The 26,833-nt window shown below is 43.9% G+C and overlaps 2 protein-coding genes and 1 non-coding gene across 8 annotated transcripts in view; 1 reads left to right on the top strand and 2 right to left on the bottom strand.

The window, feature by feature from the left end:
• SAFB2 (scaffold attachment factor B2) overlaps positions 1-12,770 on the bottom strand; it is a 28,876-nt gene extending 16,106 nt beyond the window's left edge. Inside the window, exons 1-9 of one of the 2 annotated variants that reach the window (XR_011567550.1) lie at positions 12,492-12,770; positions 11,298-11,382; positions 7,266-7,330; positions 6,974-7,177; positions 4,678-4,740; positions 3,933-3,960; positions 2,505-3,015; positions 2,028-2,077; positions 1,421-1,521 (exon numbers count right to left, since the gene is read on the bottom strand). Coding sequence is in view for 1 of the 2 variants with exons in the window: in XM_019964384.2 (XP_019819943.2) it covers positions 1,421-1,521; positions 2,028-2,077; positions 2,505-3,015; positions 3,933-3,960; positions 4,678-4,740; positions 6,974-7,177; positions 7,266-7,330; positions 11,298-11,382; positions 12,492-12,677 (1,293 nt within the window). In the remaining variant the exon portion in view is untranslated. The remainder of the gene's footprint in view (positions 1-1,420; positions 1,522-2,027; positions 2,078-2,504; positions 3,016-3,932; positions 3,961-4,677; positions 4,741-6,973; positions 7,178-7,265; positions 7,331-11,297; positions 11,383-12,491) is intronic. The other variant, XM_019964384.2, reaches the window with a different exon arrangement.
• Positions 12,771-13,010: 240 nt separating this feature from the next.
• Positions 13,011-26,833, top strand: part of SAFB (scaffold attachment factor B) — a 61,103-nt gene continuing 47,280 nt past the window's right edge. For 2 of the 5 annotated variants that reach the window (XM_070793014.1, XM_070793012.1), the window contains exons 1-4: positions 13,031-13,350; positions 16,436-16,520; positions 25,831-25,895; positions 25,976-26,180. In XM_070793014.1, the coding sequence (XP_070649115.1) occupies positions 13,162-13,350; positions 16,436-16,520; positions 25,831-25,895; positions 25,976-26,180 (544 nt within the window). In that variant the 5' untranslated portion in view covers positions 13,031-13,161. Of the gene's footprint in view, positions 13,351-16,435; positions 16,521-19,759; positions 19,929-25,830; positions 25,896-25,975; positions 26,181-26,833 lie in introns of those variants that run through there. The other 3 variants (XR_011567549.1, XM_070793011.1, XM_070793013.1) reach the window with 3 other exon arrangements.
• TRNAK-UUU (transfer RNA lysine (anticodon UUU)) lies at positions 18,925-18,997 on the bottom strand. Its single transcript has one exon. It is a non-coding gene; the product is annotated as a tRNA-Lys (tRNA).

Raw genomic sequence — 26,833 nt, 5'->3', positions numbered from 1 at the left:
TGAGTCCTGCTGCCCTGGTCCAACGGCCAGGCACATTCAACACTCAGGTCTTGGCCTAAACATCACATCCTCAGTGATAATCACTGAGTCCACCTTCCAAGTCTAAATTAGGTCCTTCTACCATACAATGATGGCAGACAGTAATCTTCAATATACTTAAAAATGCATACATATGACATGTTGCAGTAAGTTATTTTCCAGCAGATGTTAAGACCTAGAACAATGCCTTGTTATCTGTTTCAGCTTTACAATCAGTGAAAGTCGTTCAGTCATGTCTCTTTGAGACCCCATGCAATTTTCCAGGACAGAATACTGGAGTGGGTAGCCTTTCCCTTCTCCAGGGCATCTTCCCAGCACAGGGATTGAACCCAGGTCTCCCTCATTGCAGACGGATTCTTTACCAGCTAAGCCACAAAGGAAGCCCAAGAACACTGGAATGGGTAGCCTATCCTTTCTCCAGCGGATCTTCCCAAGCCAGGAATCAAATCGAGAGTCTCCTGTATTGCAGGTGGATTCTTTACCAAGTGAATCCTCAAGAGAAGCCCAGTGCCTGACTGTAAGTAAGTGAATAAATAGGTTTTGGCATAGTAGCATTCTACGTCCTTCCAAATGCTTCTTCAGGGTCTTGTCCGCTTCAGTCCCTAATTTCTCATCAAGGAACAAAGCCCTGAGCAAAGGAATGATGACCAGGCAGCCAAGATGGCACAGCGACCTGGAAGCCCTGCCACTTCCTGCTGCTGAGTGGTACTCTGCTGACTTCTCCCACCCACCACGGACCCCCAGGAGACCAGGAGACTGCTTCATTAGCTAATTCCATGACAACAGAATCATTCTTGAATGTTTCTCAGAAGTTTTTGAATTGTAATATTTTCCTCCTGCCACCGTGACCAGGAGTTGATTTATTTTTAAGCCACCATCCTGTTCAAATTCTCCAACTATGTACTTAAGATGCTAGAAGATATATGGAGACCAACTCTTCACTTACTGTTAAGGGGAAGAAACTCAGCATGCCAGCTGCCAGTGTTTTTTTCTAGTTGCTCCACGGCACGTGGAATCTTCCCAGATCAGGGATCGAACCTGTGTCCCCTGCATTGGCAGGAAGATTCCTAACCACTAGACCACCAGGGAAGTCCCAGTTTCCAGTTTGGTGTTGGCTAAAAGACAGTTTGTTCAAGAGAAGCTGGAAAGCACAGCAGGGACACGGAGACTGTAGTTTTACACACCTTCTCTGAGCAGCACCTACAAGCTGTCTGCTCCGCCTGTCATCCACTCTCAACCAGGAGACAAGGTTTACTACCCACAACTGGTTAGGTTCCACTCACCTCCAAGTTTTTGTTCTTGTCTATTTCTTTTCCCCCAACTGGAAATGAGAACCTATATGCCAAGCCCAGGTGGGTGGCAGCACATTAGGGGAGCGTACCTTTCCATATTTGCTGAAGAGGTTCTTCAGATCTGTTGCCCGAGTTGTGGAAGACAGTCCACTGACCCACAGATTCCTTCCAGAGCTATTGCTGATTCGACCTGCAGGAGGGAGATGATTATGCTTGGCCTCCTGAGACTGCAGCCCTCTCTTAAACCCTAACGCAATCCAACCTTGATTCCTCTGACTCAAGAATTTAATTACTGCCAACACATGGGACAGAAAATGAAAAATCTAGATCACAAAACTGAATTTTCTTACTCGAGGATTAATCACACCTATGTCAGTTACAAACTGAAATGGCATTCAATGATCAGCTCATGACCAAGATAACAGTTTCTAAAATTCTATCATTTTACAGGTAGAAAAATACCTGTCCTATAAAAGGACTTTCACCATTCCATAAATGAGTCTCAACAAAAACATACATTCAGAAGCTCACCAACATTTAAAAATTAGTCTCTCAAGATACAATTAGCTAGCTGATTAATTTCCGTAATCCATAAAAAAACCAAGTACTGGATCCAAATTGTGGATTCCTGCAGACCCCTCCCTCCCAAAATAAGAGATCCGAAGGTGACTCCCTGACATGTAAGTTGAATCATACCTTTTTCATCTTTAACGATTGGCTTTATATCTTTTTCTTCCTTAAAAGAGCTAGAGATAAAAGTTAGTATTACTCGTACAGAAAAAATAAAAGAGAACTAAATCAAAAGTATGGTATGTGCTAAGACTGAATACCTACCAGAAAATTAGTCAGAAATAAAATTTTAACAGGAACCTTTGCAAGCTTATATTGGAAATCTCACCTCCCCCCAATACAATGTCAGATTCTTAAAAATCAATTCTATTTAGCTGACGATAACACTTAACAATTTAAGAGCACAACCATAGCAGGTTGAGGAAAACAAAAGGAACTGAAATCACCCATTAAAAATACACAAAGAGAAATCAAACATTCTTTAGAGGTAAACTACAATTGCATCAGTCTGGCTGGCCAATTGCAGAAAAACAGCTCATGTGTGTCATTAAACGACCAATGAAAAGGAGATAGCGTCTGGTCTAAAACTGAGAAAAAACAAACCTCATTTTCTGATCAGCGCCCTCACTGGCTGAGGACTCTTTAGGAGCCGGAGGGACTTCATTACAAGCTTCAAAAGCAAACTTCTTCACGTCTTCTTTGCTATCCCCGGGGTCCGGGCTTGAGGCTTCCGGGGGCGCTTCCGCGGCCTCCTCGCTACAGGCTTCCGTGTGCTCTGAGGCTTTACTACTCTGCTCAATTGGCTTCTCTAGCCCTACAGGCTCACAGTCCGTCCTCTCGTCATCGCCTGTCTGCTCCACGGGCTCCCTTTTCACTACCGCTAACAGGGTGTCTGCCTTGCTCGACTGAGCGTGTGCTGTTGACTCGTTGGCCAAATCTAAATCACCCTCCTCCGGATGGGCGCTGTCAAAAAGGTCCTCTTCCTCCGCAAGTTTTCTGTCTGGCCCCACGCTACTTGTTTCCTGTGCAAATGGCTGCTCCAGCTCGGAACCTTCTTCTTTTACTGGCTCAGATTTACAAGTTTCCCCCAAAATGTCGAGTATTTTCTCATTTTCTACGGATTTAACAGGAATAGAATGGCACAAGGTTTAATTACCAGGGAAATAAAGCAATCACAAATGCGGAACTGGCACGGCGGCCACACTAACACGAAGAGAACTGCTAGCTACACAGAGATTGGAAAACCCGCGGGTACACACACTCAACACTGGTTACACTACCTGTACTCCGACTATAGAGTAAGCCTCTATGCTACATGGAAGAGAAAAGGCCCCCACAGATTTAAACACCTACAACAGTGTGACAGCTTCTCGACAGTCTCGTTCATGTTTTTGTTCAAGTATGGGTCTTCTCCTTATTTTTCCAGTGTCCAAGGTGCTGAATTGAACGCGATCACCATTCAAGGACAGCTCGACCTTCAAATTTCTTTGAATTTCTTTTAACAGAACAGTCCAATAGGAAAACCAGAAATTTCCGCCGGAGGAGACAAATGCAGTCCAGAAGGGGACCAACACGTTGGGAATTTTCGTGGAGAAACTCTGGTTCCTCTTCTGGAATTCAGTCACTTCTCAGGCAATCAGTGCCCTGACCATCGCTTTGTCCTACCTTCACTGCATTAATCTAAACGACTGCAGGAAATAATACAAGATCTGCTTCATGTGTAGAAACACATGGAAGAATCACCGGGGAAGGTGGGGCAGGGGAAGTACTTAAATGCCACTCTACATGGTTAGAGAGATGAAAGTCATCACTACATCTCACTTAACATATCTGACCTCCAGAAACCAGAACAGCACTTCCATAGATCTGGTGATACGAATGGGTTTCCAATCTCTGATCCTTGTACGATCTGGATTGTCCACCATTAAAATAATTCATAAGACCATAAAAAAGCTTAATATATATAAACAGCTTTAAAAGAAAAGTGGGAAGACTTTCAAACCATAACTGTTGTGTTTCTCTTATCAGTACCTGGCTCCAACAGAGGTTCTTCAATATCCTATTGAGAAAAAGAAAAGACAAAACTCACAGAGCACTTTAATGTTAGCCCGTCCAATCCCCCCTTGTAGTTAGGCCTCTGCAATTGGCAACAACTTCCCAGTCCAGGCAGAGATCACACAGATGACTGCTTTAGACATCACACCAGATCTGAGAAAAATCTCTCTCCCAACATGGAACTTTATGTGTAACTGGAACGTGTCAACAAAACCATTTCTCCACCCTGCTGGACAGCTCTCCCTAACTCCACCCTGGACTGAAGACACTAGCTCCGGCGCTTTGGGAGTCCAGCCCACCTATTTCTGCAGCCCTCCACCTCGCTTCCACCTTGTTTTGTCCATCCTTGCAACAGGCCCCAAAGTCTTCTTTACCCTTTCAACTGGCTAATTTGAATGGCTCGCCAGACCTCAACTCTGACAGAGAAACTCCTCTGGGAAGCCCTCTAGTGTTTGTGTAACCCAATCACTTGCACTTCTTCCTTCTGGTTACATTCTCGTTGGTCATTAACACCATGCCCACTAGGCTGCAAACCCTGACCCTGACAATTTAGCTCACCTGCTTATGCTAAGCATCCCTCAGGACCAAAGTACAATGGGTTGTTTACACACACACACACACACACAGACACACACACACACACACACTCATTCTTTTTCACTGTGGAAAATTCACCACTCATGTCAGGTTTCTAGCCATGCAGAACCAGAGAGTAACCTACCGGAGGCACTTTGAAGTCCAATGATGAAGCATCCAAAGTGTTCTCGAAGCCTTCGCCATCAACCTGAAAGAAAAAACGCCAAGACCTCTTTGCGGAGACAGAATTATGAGTGCCAAGGCCCACACCTCACCACTCTCCAGGCCACCTACAGATCTGTTTTCTTCACGATGCCAAACACCATCTGCAAACCCACTGTTGGATCCCAGTGGCTGCCCCTTAGCCATAGGGGATATGTCCCCAAAGTCCAGTGGCTATCTAAAACTTCAGACAGCATCAGGCCTTAAACACCATGTTTTTCCATACCAACAGACAGGGAGTACACACACCATGGATACATTGGACAAAAGCATGATTTCTGTCCCGGTGAGGATGGCGCAAGGTTTCATCATGCTACTCCAAATGGCGTGTAATTCAGAACTAAGAATTGTTTATTTCATCTAATATTTTTAGACCCCAGTTGACCACAGGTAACTGAAACCTCAGAAAGCAAAACCGTGGGTAAAGGGGGGGACGATGTTACTCTGTTGATCACCTGCCTCCCTGTTTCTAGGCCCGCTCCAGGATTAGGCAGCCCCAGCATCTCTGACAGCACTCTGGCAGCACCAACTGAACGAATGAGCAGATTCATTCTCCAGGCAGTTTCCCCACACTGGTGGTCAGTATACACTACCCAGCCTCAGATTTCTAAAGCTGACTCAAAGGGAAAGTGAACTCCACATTCCTGATTTTACTTGGTAGCAATTATTTTAAAATAACAATAACCTGGCACTTTCGCCTAGTGTACTTTAAAACAAATATTTAACTTGTTTTCTTTTTATCATCTACTACACTAAACAAAGGGTTTCCCTGGTAGTTCAACTGGTATAGAATCTGCCTGCAACGCAGGAGACCCTGGTTCAATTCCTGGGTCAGGAAGATACCGTGGAGAAGAGACAGGCTACCCACTCCAGTATTCTTAGGCTTCTCTGGTGGCTTAGATGATAAAGAATCCACCTGCAATGTGGGAGACCTGGGTTCAATCCCTGGGTTGGGAAGATCCCCTGGAAGAGGGCATGGCAACCTACTCTAGTATTCTTGTCTAGAGAATCCCCATGGACAGGGGAGCCTGGCGGGCTACAGTCCATGGGGTCACAAAGATACGACTGGGTGACTAAGCACAGCACAGCATGCTAAAGGAAAACTAGTATCTTAAAGGTTATTAAATCTGAAAGCTTTCTAACTTTTTAAGTGAAATACAAAAATATCCCTCCCTAAAGATTTTTTCTTAGGTTTGAAACTTTTTTGGGGGCAGGGTGGGAAAGGCAGGTCATGCAGCATGCGGGATCTTAGTTCCCCAATCACATACTGAACCCATGCCCCCTGCTCTAGGAGTACAGGGTCCTAACCAATGGACCGCCAGGAAAACCCCAGGTTTGAAACTTATGACCAGGATGTTTCCATTAACCAAGAAGTCAAGTCTATGCTATGGAAATAATTAACACACAATAGGATCACACAGAGAGAATAAACCAAAGCTCCATGCTAGCCTATGTAAAGCTGTGGCAATGTGTGGAATCTGTGACTTTTGACCTTAAAGGTTTAAAGCTCAGTCCTTTAAGGGTACTTCTTTTCCAGTTTAAAGCTAGAATGCCTTAAATAAAACCAAACTAAGACAGCTGGGCATGCCAAAGTGGTGAGGTTAAACTGGCAACCAGTTCCAGGAGGACCACCACGAAATTTTATGCCAAAAACACAAAGTGAAAAGCTGGCACTATGATGTTGCTTAAGAGAATTGAAGTCTTCCCTCATACACAGGAAGTTTAACAGTGGATCCCTTTAACTGGAGGGATTCTTCTAGGCGACAAAGACTTTTCTTCACTGTAGTTCACATCCTTTAATTAACAACTGTCAACTCATACATGGAATACATATTTAAACTATCAACAGGATTATCTGCATGGTGAGATTATGAACTGTTTCTGTTTTCTTATCTTTCTATAGTTTTTTTAAACTTCTTTTCTTTTCAAAGAAAATACTTTTAACAACAGTGTCAGACTTTTGACTTATGCTAAGAATGTATCCCCTACCCAATTACAGAAATATTCTCCAGCATTACAGAGAAGTTATCCATTAGTTAACATCTGATCTGTGTTGAGTTTAAATGGATGCAATTTAACGCCAAGATTTAGACACCAAATGGTGATTTAGCTGCGTGTTATTTAACCAACCATCAGCGTGTTCCGTCTTGGCTGAAGCGCACACAAACAGTGAGGAGCCCCAGGGCTGTAGCGTGCTGCACCGCAACTGCGTTACCTACAGCGTGTCCTGTGAACTGAGCCGGGAGCTCCCTCAGCTGCGTGGCCACGTAGTCTTTGCTCTCACAAAGGGATTCCAGGATGCTGTCAGTGCCATCCTCCCCGAAGTCTGGAGCAGCGCTGTTCTCAACTTCGGTTTCTTCTAACACATTAACGTCCATCATGTCAATACTCTGCAAACCCTCCAAACTTGCTTCCATATCCTCCTGTAACGAGGGACGACGAAAGGCATCAACTACCAGGTGGATCGGGACGCAGAGCTCCTGCCGCCCCCTCTGTTGTCATGGCATCTACCTGCCCATCTCTGGAATCTTCTTCTAGGCCATTGTCTTCAGTGCCTTCCTCTTCTGCCTTTTGTTCTAATAACAGAAAAATTGTTCAGTCAGAGAGCACTTGGGTTCTGGCCTTGTAATTAGCTTCTGCAGGACGACGCAGCTCAGTCTTGGTGAGAACATGATACAAGGAAGCTGAATGTGACTGTTCGTCTATCACGTACAGTTTTGTCTCAACTGGAACGTAAGATCTAGAATTTCTGTAATACCATCAAAGTATTTTGATTCTGAACAAAATAGCCAAAGCTTCAAAAGGTTTCCAAACCACTTCACACTAACACAAACATCCTCAAACAAAAATGAGCAAAGGATAAAAACAGGCATTTCCCAATGATTAAATTAAAAAAGTCATGTCCATACAGCACCCAAAGAACTACACCCTAAGAGTGTGTGCTGGACAACAGACCTGTGAGTTCCCCTTTGCTCCACCCCATTGCATCAAGCCTCTGGCTTTCTGACATTCTTCAGCCCAGAAGCTTTTTTCCACTCAAGGCAAAAAGGCAAAGGCTACCATAAAGTCTATTTTCACCCTGGGCTCTGCGAATGCAAAAGGACTATTGAGAGCGATGCCAGGTATTCCCAATGGGGCTGGAAGGAAAAGAAAGTGGAAACTCTTAGAAGGAAAGTAAAATCTTTGGGCTCCCTGTTATCAACAGCTTTAAAAATGTACATACCTATATTCTAGAATTCCCCTTAGGACGTGCAAAACAAAGGTGACCTGTTCTAAAGGGCGTATACAGACTAATATCCCCAAGAATCGCAAACCATGGCACGTATGTTTACATGTGGGAGGCCAGTATGGGGGGGTCAGTGGGGATGTGGGCTGCAACAGGGTGATGCCTGGAGACATTTTTAGTGTTACGACGGGCAGTGCTACAGGCATGTAGTGGGCAGCGGCAAAGGATGCTGCCCAGCACACAGTAACACGAAGGACAGCACCCTACCACAAAGTTCAACTATCAACATTGCTGAGTCTGCAAAATGCTGTGGCATGCCAGTTTTGCAACTTAAGAAGCCTCAGTCTTTATTTTATAGATGTTTAGTTGATTTACAATGTTGTGCTAATTTCTGCTGTAAAATAATTCAGTTATACACACACATATATATATTCTTTTTCACATCCTTTCCATTATGGCTTATTACAGGATACTGAATACAGCTGCCTGCACTACGCAGTACGACCTTGTTGATCCAACCTATACATGGTAGTTTGCATCCGCTGATCCCAAACCACCACTCCATCGCTCTCCCTACACACCCCACCCTCCACAACCATAACTCTATGTTTGTTGAGTCTGAAGAAACCTCAATCATTTATTAAAGATGCCAACTGCAATATCCTAAGTATTTCATTTCCCATTATTATCAATGATTACTCAAGAAATGTGGTTTTATTACACACTGCGCTCTTCACATTATTTAATACCCCTCACAATGCCAGCAGGTTTATTATCTGCATTTGACAGGAGAATTTGGTTCTGCTCCAAAGCTGGGACTCAAAAACTGAGCTGTCCCACCTCCCATTATATCTGAACTGGGCATATCCTTTTGAAACACACTATTTAAAATGCTTGATAACCGCACCCAATTTCTCAAGCCTCAAACAGTAGCTTGAAGTGCCCATGAAGAAGGTAAACAGGAGAGAGGCAGACCAAAAAAACCTCACCAGAAAGCACCCTAAGTGGGAGCGACAAAGATAAACGCTGGGCACACAGGCTGCACCCCAATCCCAAGGGATGGGTCTTGACTAAAAACTGAAGGGTGGGGGAACAGAACAGGGGAATGGCACAGACTATCCAATTTTAATCCCAAATGTAACCTAATTTAGAATGATCTTTTCAAAACACACCCAGTTTTCAGCAATTCTGCCCATTTAGATGAGTTGGGGAAAAGGACTCAAGTTCTGACTTGCAATGAAACTTTCAAAGTTCAGCTTCCTTTCACTTTTGAAAGGCAGTGGTTACTCACGAATTCCCAGAATCAGTCCAACTTTGTGGCGGACTTTGGAAATCCATTGGCTGATGCCTAGTAACCTTGAGGACCTAATTTTCAACCAGGACACCATGAGGACCTAGCACTTCGTATAACTAACCACATGCCCAGACCCCTCTGGAAAACACACTAGCTCTACAACCTGGAGGAGCTGTTCTCTGCCCCAGGATCTTGGGCTTTGGGGACTTCTGTGAAAAAGAAAGGTACCAGTGCCTTTCTAACCCCAACCTGTACTGGTACACTCACTTTACACCAAAAGTAATTATTATCAAGGCTTCCCTGACACAATGCTAACTCCAAGTAGCTTTGAGCTGACCTATGCTTTAACCCATTCAGACATGTATTGGAAGCAGTCAACTAAGTTTTTCTAACGATTCAAAGATTCCTTATAGGAGCCAAAATCATTCTGATGAATAAGCCTAACCTCACAGTTTAAAATGAGCATCTACACACAAAAAAGTTTAAACTTTCAGCTATTCAAAACCAAATTTTCAGATATGGGTAACTTAACAGAAAAGTACAAACAGGCTATCTGTATGTTTCCTGCTGTAGACCCATCCCTCATGATTGGTTTGTTTCAACGGTCCATGTCTTCTGCTGAAATACAGGCAGTTTCACGAGCACTGAAAAGATACCAGTGTTTTAAATGTAAACCCCTTTAAATGTAACCTAACTCAAAAATTTAACCTTTCAAAATATGTGCATAAGATTTAAACAGTTCACTGAGTTGTGGAAAAGTCATCCTGTTAGAAAAAGCTGTGAAAAATATAAATAGAAGTTGCAGAAAAGACAAAGTCTTTTCTTTCTACTTTCTGAGCAGCTGTATCCCACTGCCTGAAATTAGCACTTTTTTAGGTGAATGGGACATGGACAGCTGTAAAAACTTTCGTGCAGCACCCTTCAAGACAACGAGCCCATCGTATGGGAGTTGCAAATTATACCATCCTTATCACAGTAAACTCTGAAAATGAGAACCACTGTTAGTGAGGTTCCCAAGCTTTTGCTGTCAACCATAAAAAGGAAAGGAGCACTGATACATGTTATACCATGGATAAACCTTAAAAACACGATGCTCCGTGAAGGATGCCAGACATGAAAGGTCACATGCTGTATGATTCTACTTACATGAAATGTTTAGAATGCGCAAATCCTTAGAGACAAAACCTCAATTAGATACTGCTGGGGGCAGGGGGATGTGGGAGCTGACTGCTAATGGGGGATAGGTGATTCTTCTTGAGATGATGAAAATGTTCGAGAACTAAGAGTAGTGATGACCTCATAATCTTGTGAGTATACTAAAAAGCACAGCATTATACACTTTAAATGTGAATTTTACATGAATTATATTTAGATTTGAAAACAAAATATCACACTAGTAAAACATGCAAATGTTCCAACAACCTATTTTGGACCCTAAAGAAGTTGGGTTCTATTGGGTCTCTGCCTGCTGTCATTTTCCTTGGTTTAAGTCCTATTTTTTGAACCAGGAAGACAAGTAGGTGCATCTGGTTGCTCAGGTCAGCCGGGGCAGCTTTTAAGACTGTGCCTTACGCTAGTTCTTTTTTAATCCTAGAAACGAAAGCTGTAATGTTTTTAATTGTTGTTCAGTCATGAAGACAAGTTCGATTCTTGAGATCCCATGGAATGCAGCCTGCCAGGCTCCTCTGTCCATGGGATTTTCCAGGCAAGAATACTGGAGTGGGTTGACATTTCCCTCTGCCAAAGGATCTTCCTGAGTCAGGGGTCGAACCCACATCTCCTGCCTGGGCAGGCAGGTTCTTTACCGATGAGCCACGGGTCTTTTACTTGGCACCTACAAATCCTCCGCAGCACACTGACATTTACACGTTAGCTGGTGGAAAAGCAACCTGTTAGATGGAGGACAGTGAGGGCCAAAGGAGCTCTCCTGACTTGAAGGGCTAGAAGAAGGCTAAAAAAACAGTTCTCTATATAAGCTCTCTTGCTGTAGCTACCCCAAGCAGCAGAAAGTTAAAGTGGATACCTTTCACGAATCTCTTTGTCTTCTTGCTTGTGGCTTCCAAGGCAATGCCAATTTCATCAGGATCCTGCCCTTCTTCCTTAACGGCCTGTTGGGAAGAGACAAAGTTGACAACACTGTTAAGAGCTGTGGGGCACACACTGCTCTTCCTCTGTAACAATTTCCCAGCAACAAAGGCAACACTTCCCTGCAAAGAGCAACTCTGTTTCTGCCACCTGGGCTGTCAGGTCCCCAGGCAGTAGGTGAACCCAGTACCACTTGGTTCTCTCTGGGCCCTTCACCCAAAAGAGCCTGGGGCTCACAGTCAGGGTTGATGAAGTTCCAAAATGGTCCCTAACCTCCACACTGTCTCAACTTTAAGTCAACAATGTAACAAACAGGTTACACTTGGTCTGGCAGTGGGCAAAGGGCTGAGCACTGCTCAAAAAGGCCACCTTTGACCCAGGGCAGGGAAGAACAAAGAACATCCTGGGTAGTGGGGGAAGTTGGTGGTTCACGGCAACAGTGTCTTCTTACCCGTGCTTCGGGACTCCCTGGTGAATTCACCAGGTTCCTACCCTCAACAGCCTGATTCCATGAGAGATGACCACCCGCCATACTCAATTCTGTGTTTAATGCTGAGAAATGGGACAATGAACACAGGATGGTGCGATACAGGAAGTCATGGACTTGGAGCAAGTCTTCACTTGGGGGGGGAGGGGGCAACGAGACATCTCAAGACAGACCCCAAAATGACAACAAAGCGCCAGCCAGATGGAGACCTGGGAGAGAAGCCGCCAGGTGCAGGACACGGTGAACGCAAACGTCCTGGGGCAAAAACTGGCACATCTCCCCTTCCCGGGCAATGTCAAAGGTTCTTCAATCATCCGTTCCGTAGGGGAGAAAACTGAGGCGCTGGTAGGGAACAGCACCTGTCCAAGGTCACACAACCCTGGGAAAAACCCAGGGGCTACCCTAAGACTAAGACGGGCTTTCCCAACACTGAGATGACTGAATGGAAGGAGGCGACAAGGCACAGAGAGGGGCGGTGTCGGGCCAAGGTCACACAGCCGACCCGAGGTTCCTGACAGTTCGGACCGGAGTTCGCAACGAGAGATGCAGGCCGGGGGCGCCTCGCAGTAGGGAGTCGCAGTGACAGGCCCGCGCGGGGGCGTTACTCGGTCTCTGGAGGCACCCCAGGGCCCCGGGCCGCCTCACCTTCTTGAGCCGCTCCATCAGGACGCTCTTGTTGCCGCCCGTGTCCAGGTTCCGCTTCTTCAGCTCCGCCCGCAGGTCGATCACCCGCAGGTCGCTGAGTCGCCGCGTCCCGACCTCTGAGACGCCCGAGACGACAGCGGCCGTGCCAGAACCCGAGTCGCTGGACCCTGCTAGAGTCTCCGCCATCCCGGGTATGCTGTCCGCGCCAACTACTTCCCACACCGCCGGCGGCTGTAGCGGCTCTGAGCACAAAATGGCGCCGCCAGAGAGGAAAACGCACTGGCTTCCTCCCGCCCCCTTTTCCGGCCGCGCACGCGCGCCGCCCGAATAGGCGTTCTTGGCCGCAGTCGGACGCTCGCGCATCGACCAACCGCAGGCCCTCGGCAACAGTGCGCAGGCGCTGTAATTGCTGTATGTCAGCGTCTTGGCAGTTCGCGGCGGGAGGCCGGCGAGACGTAAGGCGCCTTGTACCTCACTCACAGGGCTCTCACTGCGCATGAGCAGAAGCGGCCCCGGGCGTTGAACCCGCGCCGGGTACGCCTGCGCAGAAGAGAGGAGCGCCGTAGCGGTCGGAACGGTTCTCTTACTGGCGGCGCAAGTTCGTCCTGGGAGCTGCGGTTAACCCGGCCCAGTTCTGTGTGAAGTGGTAGGCAGAGCCAGGGCCCCTAGAATGGCGGAGTCTCTGTCTGGATTAGGCGATTCTGGTGCGGCGGGCGCAGCGGCTCTGAGCTCCGCCTCGTCGGAGACCGGGACGCGGCGCCTCACTGACCTTAGGGTGATCGATTTGCGGGCGGAGCTGAAGAAACGGAACCTGGATTCGAGCGGCAACAAGAGCGCTTTGATGGAACGGCTTAGAAAGGTAGAGCTGGGACCCTGGGGTGTGTGGGAGGTGGGCCGGGGAACCCCGGCGGCCGCGACGAGGGGCCTCCTGGCCTCGAGGTCCCGCCCCCCACCCCCGCCCCGGTCCCGTTCGCGGCCTGCCGGGGGCCTGGCGCTCCGGGCCTCTTCACGCTTCTCTCAGGCCCGAGCGGGATCGCCGAGCCCCGGCGGGCCCAAGTTCAAAGCCCAGCGCTGCATCGGAGCGAGAACAAGAAAATCTCGACGCGAACGGGGGAAGTTCGAGGTAGCGGGTGACATCGACCGAGGGCTTGTGTTATCCGCATCAGCCCCTGCTTTTTAGGGCTTCCTTCGGCTGCTTTCATCCCGATCTCTGAAAGTGGACTCGGAACCTGAAATCCTCGCTCCGCCCGGGGAGTCAGGGGATTCGGCCAAGGTCCCTCGGCCGGGGAGGGGAGGTCGAGATTTGAACCCAGGCCGGGCGATTTTCTGAGCGTGTGCTGGTTGCGGGGACCTCCTCTGGGGCGAGAGATGCTGCTTGATCCGTTAGGACCTAGAAGTCTAGAATAGGGGGGTACTTTACGAAGTAACCTTATTAAGAGGGTATTGGGAGCGGGGTTGAGGGAGAATGGCTCGGCGACTCAGCCTGGCAGGAAAAGTGCTGCTTGTAATAAAGACCAGAAATGAAACCTACGGTTAGACTTGAAGAAAACCTAAGGGCTCTGCCAGTCTCTTGACCCGATCTTGAGCGTGAACGACATTTATTTTAACCCTCTCTAGAGGGTCTGTTTCTCTTTGTGTCCAAAAGAGAAAAATATTAATTCTTAATCGTTAGAGTTAAGGAAGATGGCCCAAAATGTGCTTGGCATGCTACCTATAGCATATAAACATTCAAAGTGCAATTGCTGTCACAATTAACTTTTCTCTCTGTATACACTGTGTGGTATTTGCAGTCTGGGTGTTACTGATCCCTGCCTTGCGGGGTTCTTAGGGATGCGTTGGAAAAGCAGAGAGTTAGTTGTGCTTTTCTGCACTCCCTGTTCTATGTGATTCTGGTGGCTTCTTTCTTTCACTGACTCTTGTCTTGGGACTTCTCTGTGATCTCTAACTATGCCTTGTCACCTATTCCCCCCCGCCCCCACTCCCCCAAGCAGTGCAGTTTGTGACTCATTCTACCCTCTCCTGCCTCCCAAACAACAGAGGATCGGGTTTTTGTTTGTTAGTTGCTGTTTAGAGGAAGTGGGGATTATTTCCTGTTACCCAGATAAGGAAACTCAGGCTGGAGAGTGGTGAGTTATTTGCCCTAAGTCAGCAGTGCCTTTGTAACTCGAGTGTGTGTGTCTTTCGCTATGGACGCTAACTCCCTCTAAGCAAACAGGGCAGGCAGTTCACCCATAGAAGTGTTACCGGAAGAAGATGCAAGGAGGGGAGAGTTGGCACCCAGGGACCTGTGATCCATGGTATTACTAGCCATAGGGCCTCCTGTCAGTAAAGGAAAATTGGTGGGGGGGTGGGGGTGGGAGTGGGAGGCTTTAGCCATTGTTCCCCCAGATAGTCCACAAGTCTTGGATGCTGATAGGGTGGCATTGAACCTTCCTGTCAGGCTGTTGGTTGAAGCTGGTATGATCTTCCACCAGCATCTCTGAGGGGAAAAACCCGTTCCTTATTCCTCTCCTCTTCAGTTTCTTAGGGATGTGCTCAAAAATGCACAAACACCACTGGCGTATATACCCATCTGCCATCTTACGCGAGCAAGTCTGGAAGTACTGGCGCTCTTCTCTTCTACTTCTGTCACCTGTTGTTTTGTCCCTTCTTTGGTTTGTGTATTTATTTATTCTTTTAGGAAGAACAAAAGAGGGAAAGGTGGAGGTAACAACACACAAAGAGTAGTTTGGCCAGGCCTGCAAGGATGACTCATAGCCTGTAGTCCCCCAGGGACCACCCTGTAAACACTGCACCTGGACGAGATGACCTGAGGGGTGGACTGGGCCGCCTGTCTGGGGTAGTTGTTGCATTCTCCTGCTGGTGGTCCAGAATCTTTTGTTTCTATAAAGAGGGTAGGGACTTTCTGTTTGAACCCTTCTTCAGGCCAGGACATAACTCCAAATCTTCTTTCTGGCTGTAACTTCAGAGAGAAGGGAGAGGTTTTTTTTTTTTTTTCTTAGTACAGTTTAGGTGTGGAGCCCCCAAGCCTCATTCTGAACTTTACCAAGCTAGAATACTCCTGAGAATCTTTGAGACTTCTGAAACTACAAATAGAGCTCCATTTGAAATGGATTTAAACAGAATGTGGGCTCCCAGGACTATGCAGTAGAGAAAGGGTTTTCAAAAATCTGATTTTGAAGCCTGGTGTCTGGGGATATCAGCATTGACAGGGTTGGTCGGTGTTCCTTTGATTGATTGTTTTGTGGCATTTTTTTTTTCCTCCTCCTCTGAGTGCCTCCTTGGTGGCCTACACAGTGCTGAACATAAGTGGGAGCTAGTCAAGTGAAGGACAGGCTCTTGGGATGAGAAGCGGGACTTGCCAAGAGATCCTTATAATTTTCTGTTCAATGAAGCAGGTTCCCTGGTGGTTGACAGCAAGACCTCAGGAATCCGACAGAGAGATGAGCGAGGGATGTTGTAGTCCGTGTCCCATCCCGTGCCATGTCCCATATTCTGTCCAGATGGTGCTAGTGCGGGTGTTGAAAAGGGATCAGGGAGAGAGATGAACAGTACAGTGTTGAATAATGTCATAGGTAGTTTGGCCCAGGAATAGGGTCAATCAGATTGTGGTGATAATTCTAAAAATAAGCTGACTGTTCGATGAGTGCTTGCTTTTCATGGCTAATAGGAATTCTCCTGACAGCTTTCCAGGGTAAGAACTTTAATTAGTCCCTCATGCCAGAGTGAAAAAACAAACTCGGAACAATTAAATAAGCCTGCCTGAGACCAGGCAGCCAAGGTACGGTAGAATCAGTCTACCTCTGGGGCCCTTGCTGCAACAGAAAGAAGGACGAATGAATGAGTAGGGAGAGGCCCTTTCCAGATCAGTCCCTGAAGCTTCCGTGGAAGTCAAGTCTGTGTGCTGCCTTTTTGGGTGAACTTTTCTTTTCCCTTCCCTTTAGGCAATTGAAGATGAGGGAGGTAATCCTGATGAAATTGAAATTACCTCTGAAGGAAATAAGAAGACATCAAAGAGATCCAGCAAAGGTATGGAGGGTGATGCTAGGAACTTCTTTCAATCTGGCTTCCTCTGCTAATGTGCCTGTGGACTGCCCTGTGTATCTTTGATGTACCTTGAATGAAGGTGTGCATTTTCTTTCAAGATCTCTCCAGTGTATTTTTGTTTCCATGGGATTTGGGAAGTCTCAGCATGGAAGAGGTACTGACACCTTTACTTATTTTTTTCTGTAGGTTTCTCGGCAGCTGTTGCTTATCCAGAGTCTTAACCTTCTTGAGATAGAGAGGGTTTAGGATTACTTGAGTCTCAGACCTATTGCTCTGACTTGTGGAAAATAACTTGCCTTTTAAATACCGCCTGGCCAAAACAGAGTTGTCACTTTTACAGATGCTGCTTTCGAAACTGCCTACCGCATAAAAGCCAGATTCCACATGGCATTAATGACCCTCACCATTGCCCCAGATGGTCCCTTCCCGCTTCCGCCCCTACCACCTTTCCTCTATTACATCCACCTGCAATCAGGTCCCAGACGTGTGGTTTACTCCACCCACTCCTCTTCCCCATCTGTCTGCATTTGAGTCCTAGTTCATCAAGAGGCAACTTCTGATCTCACCAGTAGCAAGTCTTCTCTCCTTAGGTCCTCTGTACTGCCCTGGCCTGAGTTTCAGGTTGTTGAGGACAGAAGCTGTGTCTTCCTTGTTTTCCTACTTAGTATTTGCTCATGAATTACTTCCTAATTGAATTCAATGACATCCAACTACTGTTTTAGGAAAGAATCAGCTAAAACTGGGCATTTGGGCTATCCTGAAAGTTCTCTAGGTAATTGGAGGTTTTGTTGCTCAGGCCCCAAAACAAAATGAAATTCTTTCACCTGGCCAGTGGTGAAGACCTGGGTGTGAAATGTCTAAGAGGCAGGCACCAGTGTCGACCAGGTTGTGTGGTGTATTAGCTCTGGGAGAAGAGCAGTCAGTGACCTCACTTTGAAATGAAGTCACTGTGTGGTCCACAGTTAATCATGCATTTTTCAATTTGCCCAAGTCAATGTTTTTTCCAAAGCAGAGTACTTAAAAAATCAACAGAGAGCACAATATTATAATTATCCTTCAATTAAAAATAAATAAATTAAGGGAAAAAAATTCAACAGATAGACTATTATGGGGCAGGGGAGAAATAGAGCCTGTGGAGCTCCTTTTTTGCTTTCTTTTTCTCTAACAAAAAAAGAAATCCTTGTGTTAAAAGTTTTTAGGAACACAGATAAGCATTAAATAAAGGAGGCAATCCATTATTAAGATTATGGCATATTTTCCCAGACTTCTGTGTGTCTAAAGTCACCTAAAAACAAAATACAGAAGGATTTTCACACACCTGTGTACCTTTGTCTTTCCTTAAAAAACTGTTCCTACTCCCCACAGTATTCTTTACTTTTTTTACTTAGACTGTAAATGGCATTTTCAATAGTGCTGAAAATAAAAACCTCATTTATTTAACAGTGAATAATCATTCTTCGTATGACTGTACCACAGTTGAGCTCCTCAGTCTTATTATTAGACTATTTGTTCCAGTTTTCAGCATGGCTGTGAACCAGAATTACCTCTGCTGAAGGAATATGTTTTTGTTAACTAGAGAAGTAGAATTCTTGGGTCAAAAAATATGTGCATTTTATTTTAAAAATAGTTCTTAACAAATAGTTCTCCAGCAGGCTATACTGGTTAATAACTAGCAACATCAGGGAATGGCAGAGGGTGCCTGTTTCTCTAAATTCTCACTTAATGCTGAATATTATGTCTTTTTAATGTTGCCTCATATATAGAAGAAAAATATCTCATTGTATGAATTTCTCCACAGCTAAAGTTTTTATTTATATTTCTTCACAGGTTAAACAGTTTCTGATAATCGACTGCCTTTATTTTCTGAATTGCTTTTTCATGCCTGTTGCCTATTTTTCTGCTGGGTTGTTAGTCTTACTGACTTTTGATAGTGCTTTCTCTCTATAAAATGTTACAATTGTTTTTTCCCAGTTTGTTATTTGACTTAACTACTTTGTGGTGTTTTGGTCTTTAGAATTTTAATCTTTAATACAGGCAATGCAGTCAACCTATATGGTTTCTAAATTTTATGAAGGTCGCTCAGTCATGTCTGACTCTTTGCGACTCCATACAGTCCATGGAATTCTCTAGGCCAGGATACTGGAGTGGGTAGCCTTTCCCTTCTCCAGGGCATCTTCCCAACCCAGGGATCAAACCCAGGTCTCCCTCATTGCAGGTGATTCTTTACCAGCTGAGCCACAAGGGAAACCCAAGAATACTGGAATGGGTAGCCTATCCCTTCTCCAGTGGATCTTCCCAACCCAGAAATTGAACTGGGGTCTCCTGCATTGCAGGTGGATTCTTTACCAATTGAGCTATTGGGGAAGCCCCACAATAGAGGACAGCGTGCCTGAACAGGGACTTGAACCCTGGACCCTCAGATTAAAAGTCTGATACTCTACCTACTGAGCTATCCAGGCTCCTATTTTAGGAGCTGTCCAGGCACCTAGATTTTTTCTTGTATATTGAAAGACTGTCCTTTGCTTTAAAATTGCTTTTTAAAAAGTTTGCATTATGGAGTAGTATTTACCGTTTTATTTTGAGTTCATTCGGAATTTATTTTTGCATGTGATGTGAAGTAAGTAGGGATCAAAACATGGATTTTTAAAAGTATATATATTATTTATTTATTTGGCTGTACCGGTCTTAGTTGTAGCATGTTGGATCTAGTTATCTGACCAACAATTGAACCTGCATTGGGAGCGTGGCGTGTTAGCCCCTGGACCACCAGAGAAGTTCCAATATGGGATTTCTATTAAATTTCTTGTGCCCTTGCCCAATCAGTCATACTTCCTACCTGTCCCTCGGGAAAAAAAAATGATTACTTTGACCATAGATGATTAGTTTTGCCTGTTTTAAAACTTCATCTAGAACCATTCAATATGAAGTTGGGCAGGTGCATGCCACTTGTGGGAATCTTAGTTTCCTGACCAAGGATTGAACCCAAGCCCTCAGTAGTGAGAACATGTAATTCTAATCACAGGACTGCCAGAGAATTTTCAGTACAAACTCTTTTGTGTCTGGTGTCTTAGCTTGGAGTAATTATATTTTGTAGTTAAGATTTTAGCTGAAAATAGAGGTGTTTTTTTTTTTCCTGCCCTGTTTGAACAAATTCAAAATTGTTTGAAATCTGGTTGTTTTAATCAGAATCCTGGAAAGCATGAAAAGTGGAAGTGTTAGTTGATCGGTGCAACCCCATGGACTGTGGCTGGCCAGGCTTCTCTGTCCATGGGATTTCCCAGGCAAGAATACTGGAGTGGGTAGCCATTCTCTTCTCCAGGGGATCTTCCCCACCCAGGGATCAAACGCCAGTCTCCTGCACTATCAGGCAGACTAGAAAGCATACCTCAGGTAATTTCAGCATTCCTCCAAAGTAGTTTTACACCAGTACTTTGTTTAGTTCTTTTAGAGCTTTTAAAATAATTAGCAACAAAGTAATTTAACTAGAAGAGCGAAGTCAACATGTTTGCTTTTTAAACTATTGCCTGATTGTGTGTTGCAAGCTTGCATGCCAAGTCATTTCACTTGTGTTCGACTCTTTGTGATCCTGTGGACTGCAGCCTGCCAAGCTCCTCTGTCCATGGGATTCTGCAGGTGGGATTACTGAAGTGGGTTGCCATGCCCTCCTCCAAGGTGTCTTCCTGACTCAGGGATCAAACCCACATCTCTTACATCTCTTGCATTGCAGGTGGACTCTTTACCTCTAAGCCACTGGGTTATTGGGTTGTTTTGTTTCTTTTGACATGATATCCCTTCTTTCTTTTTTAAAAATGACTATCAAATACATTTTAATAATTGGCAAAATTTTGAATAGATTCTTTATAAGAAAATATAAATAAATGGCCAATGACCACATCAAAAATTGCTTATCATTAGCTAACAAAGAAATGAAAATTAAAGTGATTTGAAATACTAGAAAACAACTGTTTAAAAGATATAGAAAAACAAACTTCCATACCTACTTCCCCCTACTGCTGTAGAATATGTAAAATGATACAGCTATTTTGGGAGAAAAATTGGCACATCCAAAATTAAAAATTCATCTAAAATGTTAATACAACCCAAATTATTCAGCTCCTGTATCATTAGCTAAAATAAATGAAGTGTAGATCCACAAAATAATTTGAACATGAATGTACAGTATATCTTTTTTTAGGAGACATAATTTCATGCTTAGAAATGATGTAAGAATAATACAAGAAATTCTCATAAATCCTCACCCAGATTCCCCAGATGTTGTCATTTTTACATTTGTTTTAACCTTTTCTTTCTCAACGGAGAGAGGGAGGACAGAAGAGCGAGATGGAGGGAGGAAGAAAAGGATAAAACAAGTGTAATATATATATTTTTCCTTTTCTGCTGAACTACTTGAGAATAAGTTACAAGTACATGTGCCCCTTTGTCCCTACGTTCTATAGTATTTTCTAAAAACAAGAAAATTGCATAACTATATATGTAGTTATCAAAATCAAGAAATTAATATTGATAAAATACTGTTTTCTAGTCTTATTTAGATTTGGTCATTTAGGGTCTTGCATTGTCTTCAGTTATCTTGTCCTCTTGATCTCCTTTAATCTGCAGCACTTCCCAAGACTTTCTTTGTGTTTGTAACAGTACTATTTTTTTTTTAAGTACAGACCACCTATTTTGAAACCTGTTTTTCAATTTGGGTTTTATTGGGAGGTTTTGTTGGCGGGGGGGGGGGGGGGGGGGGGGGGGGGGGGGGTTTCCTCTCATGATTAGGTTCAAATTATATTCTTTTGTCAGAAATACCACCGGAAGTGTGGTTTTTCTGTTTCCCTCCTAGGGGCACATCCTGACAATTTGCACAAGTGACTTAAGGGTATTGGTTGGGTTTCTCCACAGAAAAGTTTGTAATTGTGTCTGCGGGGACAGTACCATATTCTGTGCAGTGCAACCAAATTTTTTTTTTTTAAAAGAAACTGTAAAGAAAAATAAATTTAGCTACTTGAAAGTTTTAAAGTTTTAAGTCTTTCCTAATAAAACATACCATAAATAGATACAATTGGGAGAAAATACTGCAATGCACTAATATCTAGAAAGCATGAAATATTCCTACAAATTAATAAAGAAAATAGACAGTCCAGTAGAGAAAGGACAGAGATGATGAATAGGCAGGTCACAGATGAAAGGAAAACAAACAAGGCCTATGTTCAAAAAAAATTTCCTTAAAGGAAAGCAAATAAAAAGAGATAATAATTTTTGCCTATTACACTGGTAAAAATTTACATAATTCTCAATATCCCACATTGACCAGGGGGTGAGGAAATGGGAAGTCATTGGAAATGGTAAATTAACAAAGCTGCTTTCGGGACAGGGGTGACTAAACTAAGGAACTCCATAGCATGAAATAAATGATGGGGCTGAATCAATGTATAAGGGCAAGACTTTTCCAAGGCCTTTATTGAGTAACAGACTGTATACACAATATGATTCCATACATAACAAGTTCATTTCCTTTTGAATGTTATGTGTGTAAATCTGAAAGAAAATGGTTTCAAGGACCACCAAACTGCTATCAATGGTTACCTCTTAGAAGTGCAACGGAGAGAAGGGAGAATAACTTTGTCATGTATTTATTTAGGAGGGTAGATCTTTTATTAGTAAACTAAAATTTACCATGAAGTGGTATGAATCTTTTAATGAGTTCAGTTGAGTTCAATCGCTCAGTCGTGTCCGACTCTTTGCGACCCCATGGACTGCAGCATGCCAGGCCTCCCTGTCCATCACCAACTCCCGGAGTTTACTCAAACTCATGTCCATTGAGTTGGTGATGCCATCCAACTGTGTCATCCTCTGTTGACCCCTTCTCCTACCTTCAGTTTTTCCCAGCATCAGGGTCTTTTCAAATGAGTCAGCTCTTTGCATCAGGTGGCCAAAGTATTGGAGTTTCAGCTTCAACATCAGTCCTGAACATTCACACATTGAACATTCAGGACTGATCTTCAGAATGGACTGGTTGGATCTCCTTGCAGTCCAAGGGACTCTCAAGAGTCTTCTCCAACACCACAGTTCAAATGCATTGATTCTTCAGCGCTCAGCTTTCTTGATCTGCCAACTCTCACATCCATACATGACTACTGGAAAAACCATAGCCTTGACTAGATGGACCTTTGTTGGCAAAGTAATGTCTCTGCTTTTTAATATGCTGTCTTCGTTAGTCATAACTTTTCTTCCAAGGAGTAAGCGTCTTTTTATTTCATGGCTGCAGTCAACATCTGCAGTGATTTTGGAGCCCCAAAAAATAAAGTCTGCCACTGTTTCCCCTGTTTCACCATCTGTTTGCCATGAAGTGATGGGACCGGATGCCATGATCTTAGATTTCTAAATGTTAAGTTGGCTTTAAGCCAACTTTTTCACTCTTCTCTTTCACTTTGATCAAGAGGCTCTTTAGTTCTTCTTCACTTTCTGCCATAAGGACGGTGTCATCTTCATATCTGAGGTTATTGGTATTTCTCCCAGCAATCTTGATTCCAGCTTGTGCTTCCTCCAGCCCAGAGTTTCTCATTATGTACTCTGCATATAAGTTAAATAAGCAGGGTGACAATATACAGCCTTGATGTACTCCTTTTCCTATTTAGAACCAGTCTGTTGTTCCATGTCCAGTTCTAACTGTTGCTTCCTGACCTGCATACAGATTTCTCAAGAAGTAGGTCAGGTGGTCTGGTATTCCCCATCTCTTGAAGAATTTTTCACAGTTTATTGTGATCCACACAGTCAAAGGCTTTGGCATAATCAATAAAGCAGAAATAGATGTTTTCCTGGAATTCTCCTGCTTTTTCTATGATCCAGCAGATGTTGGCAATTTGATCTCTGGTTCCTCTGCCTTTTCTAAAACTTGAACATCTGGAAGTTCACAGTTAACGTATTATTGAAGCCAGGCTTGGAGAATTTTGAGCATTACTTTGCTAGCATGTGAAGTGAGTGCAATTGTATGGTAGTTTGAGCCTTCTTTGGCGTTGCCTTTCTTTGGAATTGGAATGAAAACTGACCTTTTCCAGTCCTGTGGCCACTGCTGAGTTGTGTGTATGAATGTATTTGTGTAATCAAACAAATTTTGAAAAATATTCACCTGCTCACATCCAGCCAGTCACACAGGGTACTGGGGGTTAATCCCAGCAGAAGAGAAGGTTGTGGATGAGAGAAGGTTATGGAGACAAAAACCATGCAGTCCTTTGGTTTGGAGATTGCGAATGTGGGAGGCGTTTTTACTCTTTGGAGGAAGAATTTGAGGGGTGCCTTTTCTCTTAGTAGTACCAAAAACAGTTGCTTTAGTTTTTGCCACAGTGGTATTTCTCATTCACATTAATTTTGGATTCATTGAGACACATTGTTTTTCATCTTTGGAAAGCAGGGTATCTTTGCCAAATAGTGGTTGTTGGTTAGCATCCTGATGGGGGTGTGCTTTCCATAGTGAAGACTGGATGTTCTTAGGACTGCACATCCTCTTGACATTGCTTGTTAGGGCATTTCTTACCTGGGAGAATTCTCCCCTGGGAGGGCTTCAGGCTGCATTGTACCTGTGTGTACTAGTTGAAGTGAGATCTGGATGTGCCTGATGAAAACCTGCTGCCTTTCTTGTGAAAGGGAGAAAGACAGTAGAAAGGGTGGCAAGTTTCTGGTAGTCTACTTAGATTTTTCCTACTAACTCAATGGAATTGGGCAAAAGCCAATGTGCATATTCTAGAATGGTACGAGTCTGTGGAAATGTTGCTGGTGTATCTTCCTAGCATATTTATAAAGACCACTGGGTTGAGTTCCAGATATTTTTGAAAGTTTAAGGTGCATTTTGCCATAGGAATGTTATACAGTGGTACTGAGATTCCCAGACAGCCACCGAGACTATTTACACATAATGTATTGTATACTAGTATTAGTGTCACAATTCCTTGTGTTCCTAAATAAAATATGTCTGAAAACATGAGTGAAATATAGAATATGGAAAAATCAAGTACATACAGTGTAAGAAAATTCTCAAGTGTAAATTTTGGTATAAATGATTTAGGGTTGAGCTTTTTCTCTCCCTCTATCCCCCCCGCCACATTTTACACATTCTATGTACACTTAAGATTAATCATTAAATATAGGTGGATTAATGTCTAGTAGTTTTATATTACTTGAAAAATACTTAGTGACCTTAAAAAATTTATCTTCACTTTGCGGGGAAATGATGATATCTCCATATAATGCTATGAAAGAATATAGAAACATGTTCACAAAATACTAAGTGCAAAGATTATAAAATGGCAGTACCATTTTCAAAACCAGCGTATGTGTATGTACGTAGCACAGTATGGGAAGATATCCATCCCCCACTGTATGACAGCTCCACTGCTCACTCTAGATGGTAAAATGCTGAAAGGCTTCTACTTCCTTTTTGCTTTTCTGTGTTTTCCTTTTATGTGATTGTCTCTGGGAAAACACATTTCACATTCCTTAACTAAAAAGCAGCACTTTGTGGTTTTGTTTTTTTCTTTGTTTTGATTTTTGTGTGTTTTTTGTTTGTTTTGGTTTTGTTTGTTTTTTGTCATGCAGCTTGTGGGATCTTAATTCCCTGACCAGGTTTTCAACCTGAGCCATAGGCAGTGAAAGCACAGAATGCTAACCACTGGAGTGCTGGGGAATTCCCCACAGCAGCACATTTGTATGAGATACTCTTCTCCCCATAACCAAAGCCACTTAACAAGAAGGGCAGGCCTGGAAAAGGTCTGGTTGCCTTCACCTTATTAAGAAGCCATTTCCATCTCCTCAAACTTCCAGTTGATAAGAACAGAACCACTTCTAATAGCTCCAGTGCCACTCTAATATTTGGCCACCTGATGAGCTGAGCCAACTCATTGGAAATGACTGATTTGGGAAAGATTGAGGTCAAGAGGAAAAGAGGGTGGCAGAGGATGAGATGGTTAGATAGCATCACTGACTCAGTGGATGTGAGTTTGAACAGACTCCAGGAGATAGTGAAGGACAGGGGAGACTGGCATGCTGTAGTCCACGGGGTGCTAAAGAGTCAGACACGACTTAGCAACTAAGCAACAACTTCTACTAGGGGGTAGATTGGCCCTACCATTCCTGGATTACTGTGTTTCTAAATGGAGAAGAGCCATTTAGAAGGCCATGGAGAAGGGTGTTTTAGGTTGTCATCTTTCTTCAGTGCTTAAAGCATATAAAAATGAAAGTTGTCACTTCTGGAAAATGCATATCATTGATCTCATGCCATAAATTATTCCTTCAGGCCGCAAACCAGAAGAAGAAGGTTTGGAAGATAACGGGATAGAGGAAAATTCTGGGGATGGACAGGTATGTGAACTTCGTCAGTGATCAGCTCCGTGCATGGACCAGTGACTATCATCCGATGCTTGTATTTTTCTTTGTCACAGGAGGATGTTGAGACCAGTTTGGAGAACTTAAAGGTCATCGACATGATGGATATAAATGTGTTGGATGAAGCAGAGATTGATAATGGGAGCATTGCAGACTATGTGGAAGATGACGATAACCTCCAGGAGTCCCTGTCTGACAGTAGAGAGCTAGTAGAGGGGGACATGCAAGAGCTTCCGGAGCAACTTCAAGAACACGCTGTAGGTACCTTGGCAGGGTCTCCAGGATGTATCCTAGGTGTGATAATTCCTCAAATAGCCTAAGAGATGATAAGCTTTATATTTGGAATTATGTTCTTTTAATGCCATTTCAGTACATTTGACTTATCCATTCACATGTAAAAAATTAGATGAGTTTGAAAAGCACACTTTGCTTCATTGAAAAATGGTGTCTTGTGAGGAGTAATTGTATCTGCTCTCCATCTGAATAGTGTAGCATTAAGCTACATATACAATTCATACACCACATTAAGTCAGACCTGTTAATTTAGTGGATTATGTTATTTCTGTGAGGATGAATATTTCTCAGGTAGACAGAAAAGACAATTGAAAATAGAAACTAGGAGACTTCTTTGTAGGAATTTCTAGGGGTCGGTCCTAGGCGGCACCTCATTTTCATAGCTGCCTCAGTTCTTTTATGGAATGTTTCATGAGTGCTATGGGAGAAATGAGACCATGTGCTCCGCCAGTCCATCCATCCACGTATCGGATTCCTTGAAATGTGTTTGCATTTCTTTTGGAACTGATCTCAGTACCCTTCACAGTAGCAGGTTGTCATCTTTGAATGGCTGTGGCAGGGGTGCGGTGGTGTAGGTTATTTGGACACAGATAGGGAGGGTATGCAGTTGTTTATCTTTT

Source organism: Bos indicus, chromosome 7 (genome assembly GCF_029378745.1).
Source record: "Bos indicus isolate NIAB-ARS_2022 breed Sahiwal x Tharparkar chromosome 7, NIAB-ARS_B.indTharparkar_mat_pri_1.0, whole genome shotgun sequence".
Taxonomy (NCBI): domain Eukaryota; kingdom Metazoa; phylum Chordata; class Mammalia; order Artiodactyla; family Bovidae; genus Bos; species Bos indicus.
The sequence above is the reverse complement of the archived record's forward strand: the minus strand, read 5'-3'. Positions and strand labels throughout refer to the sequence as shown.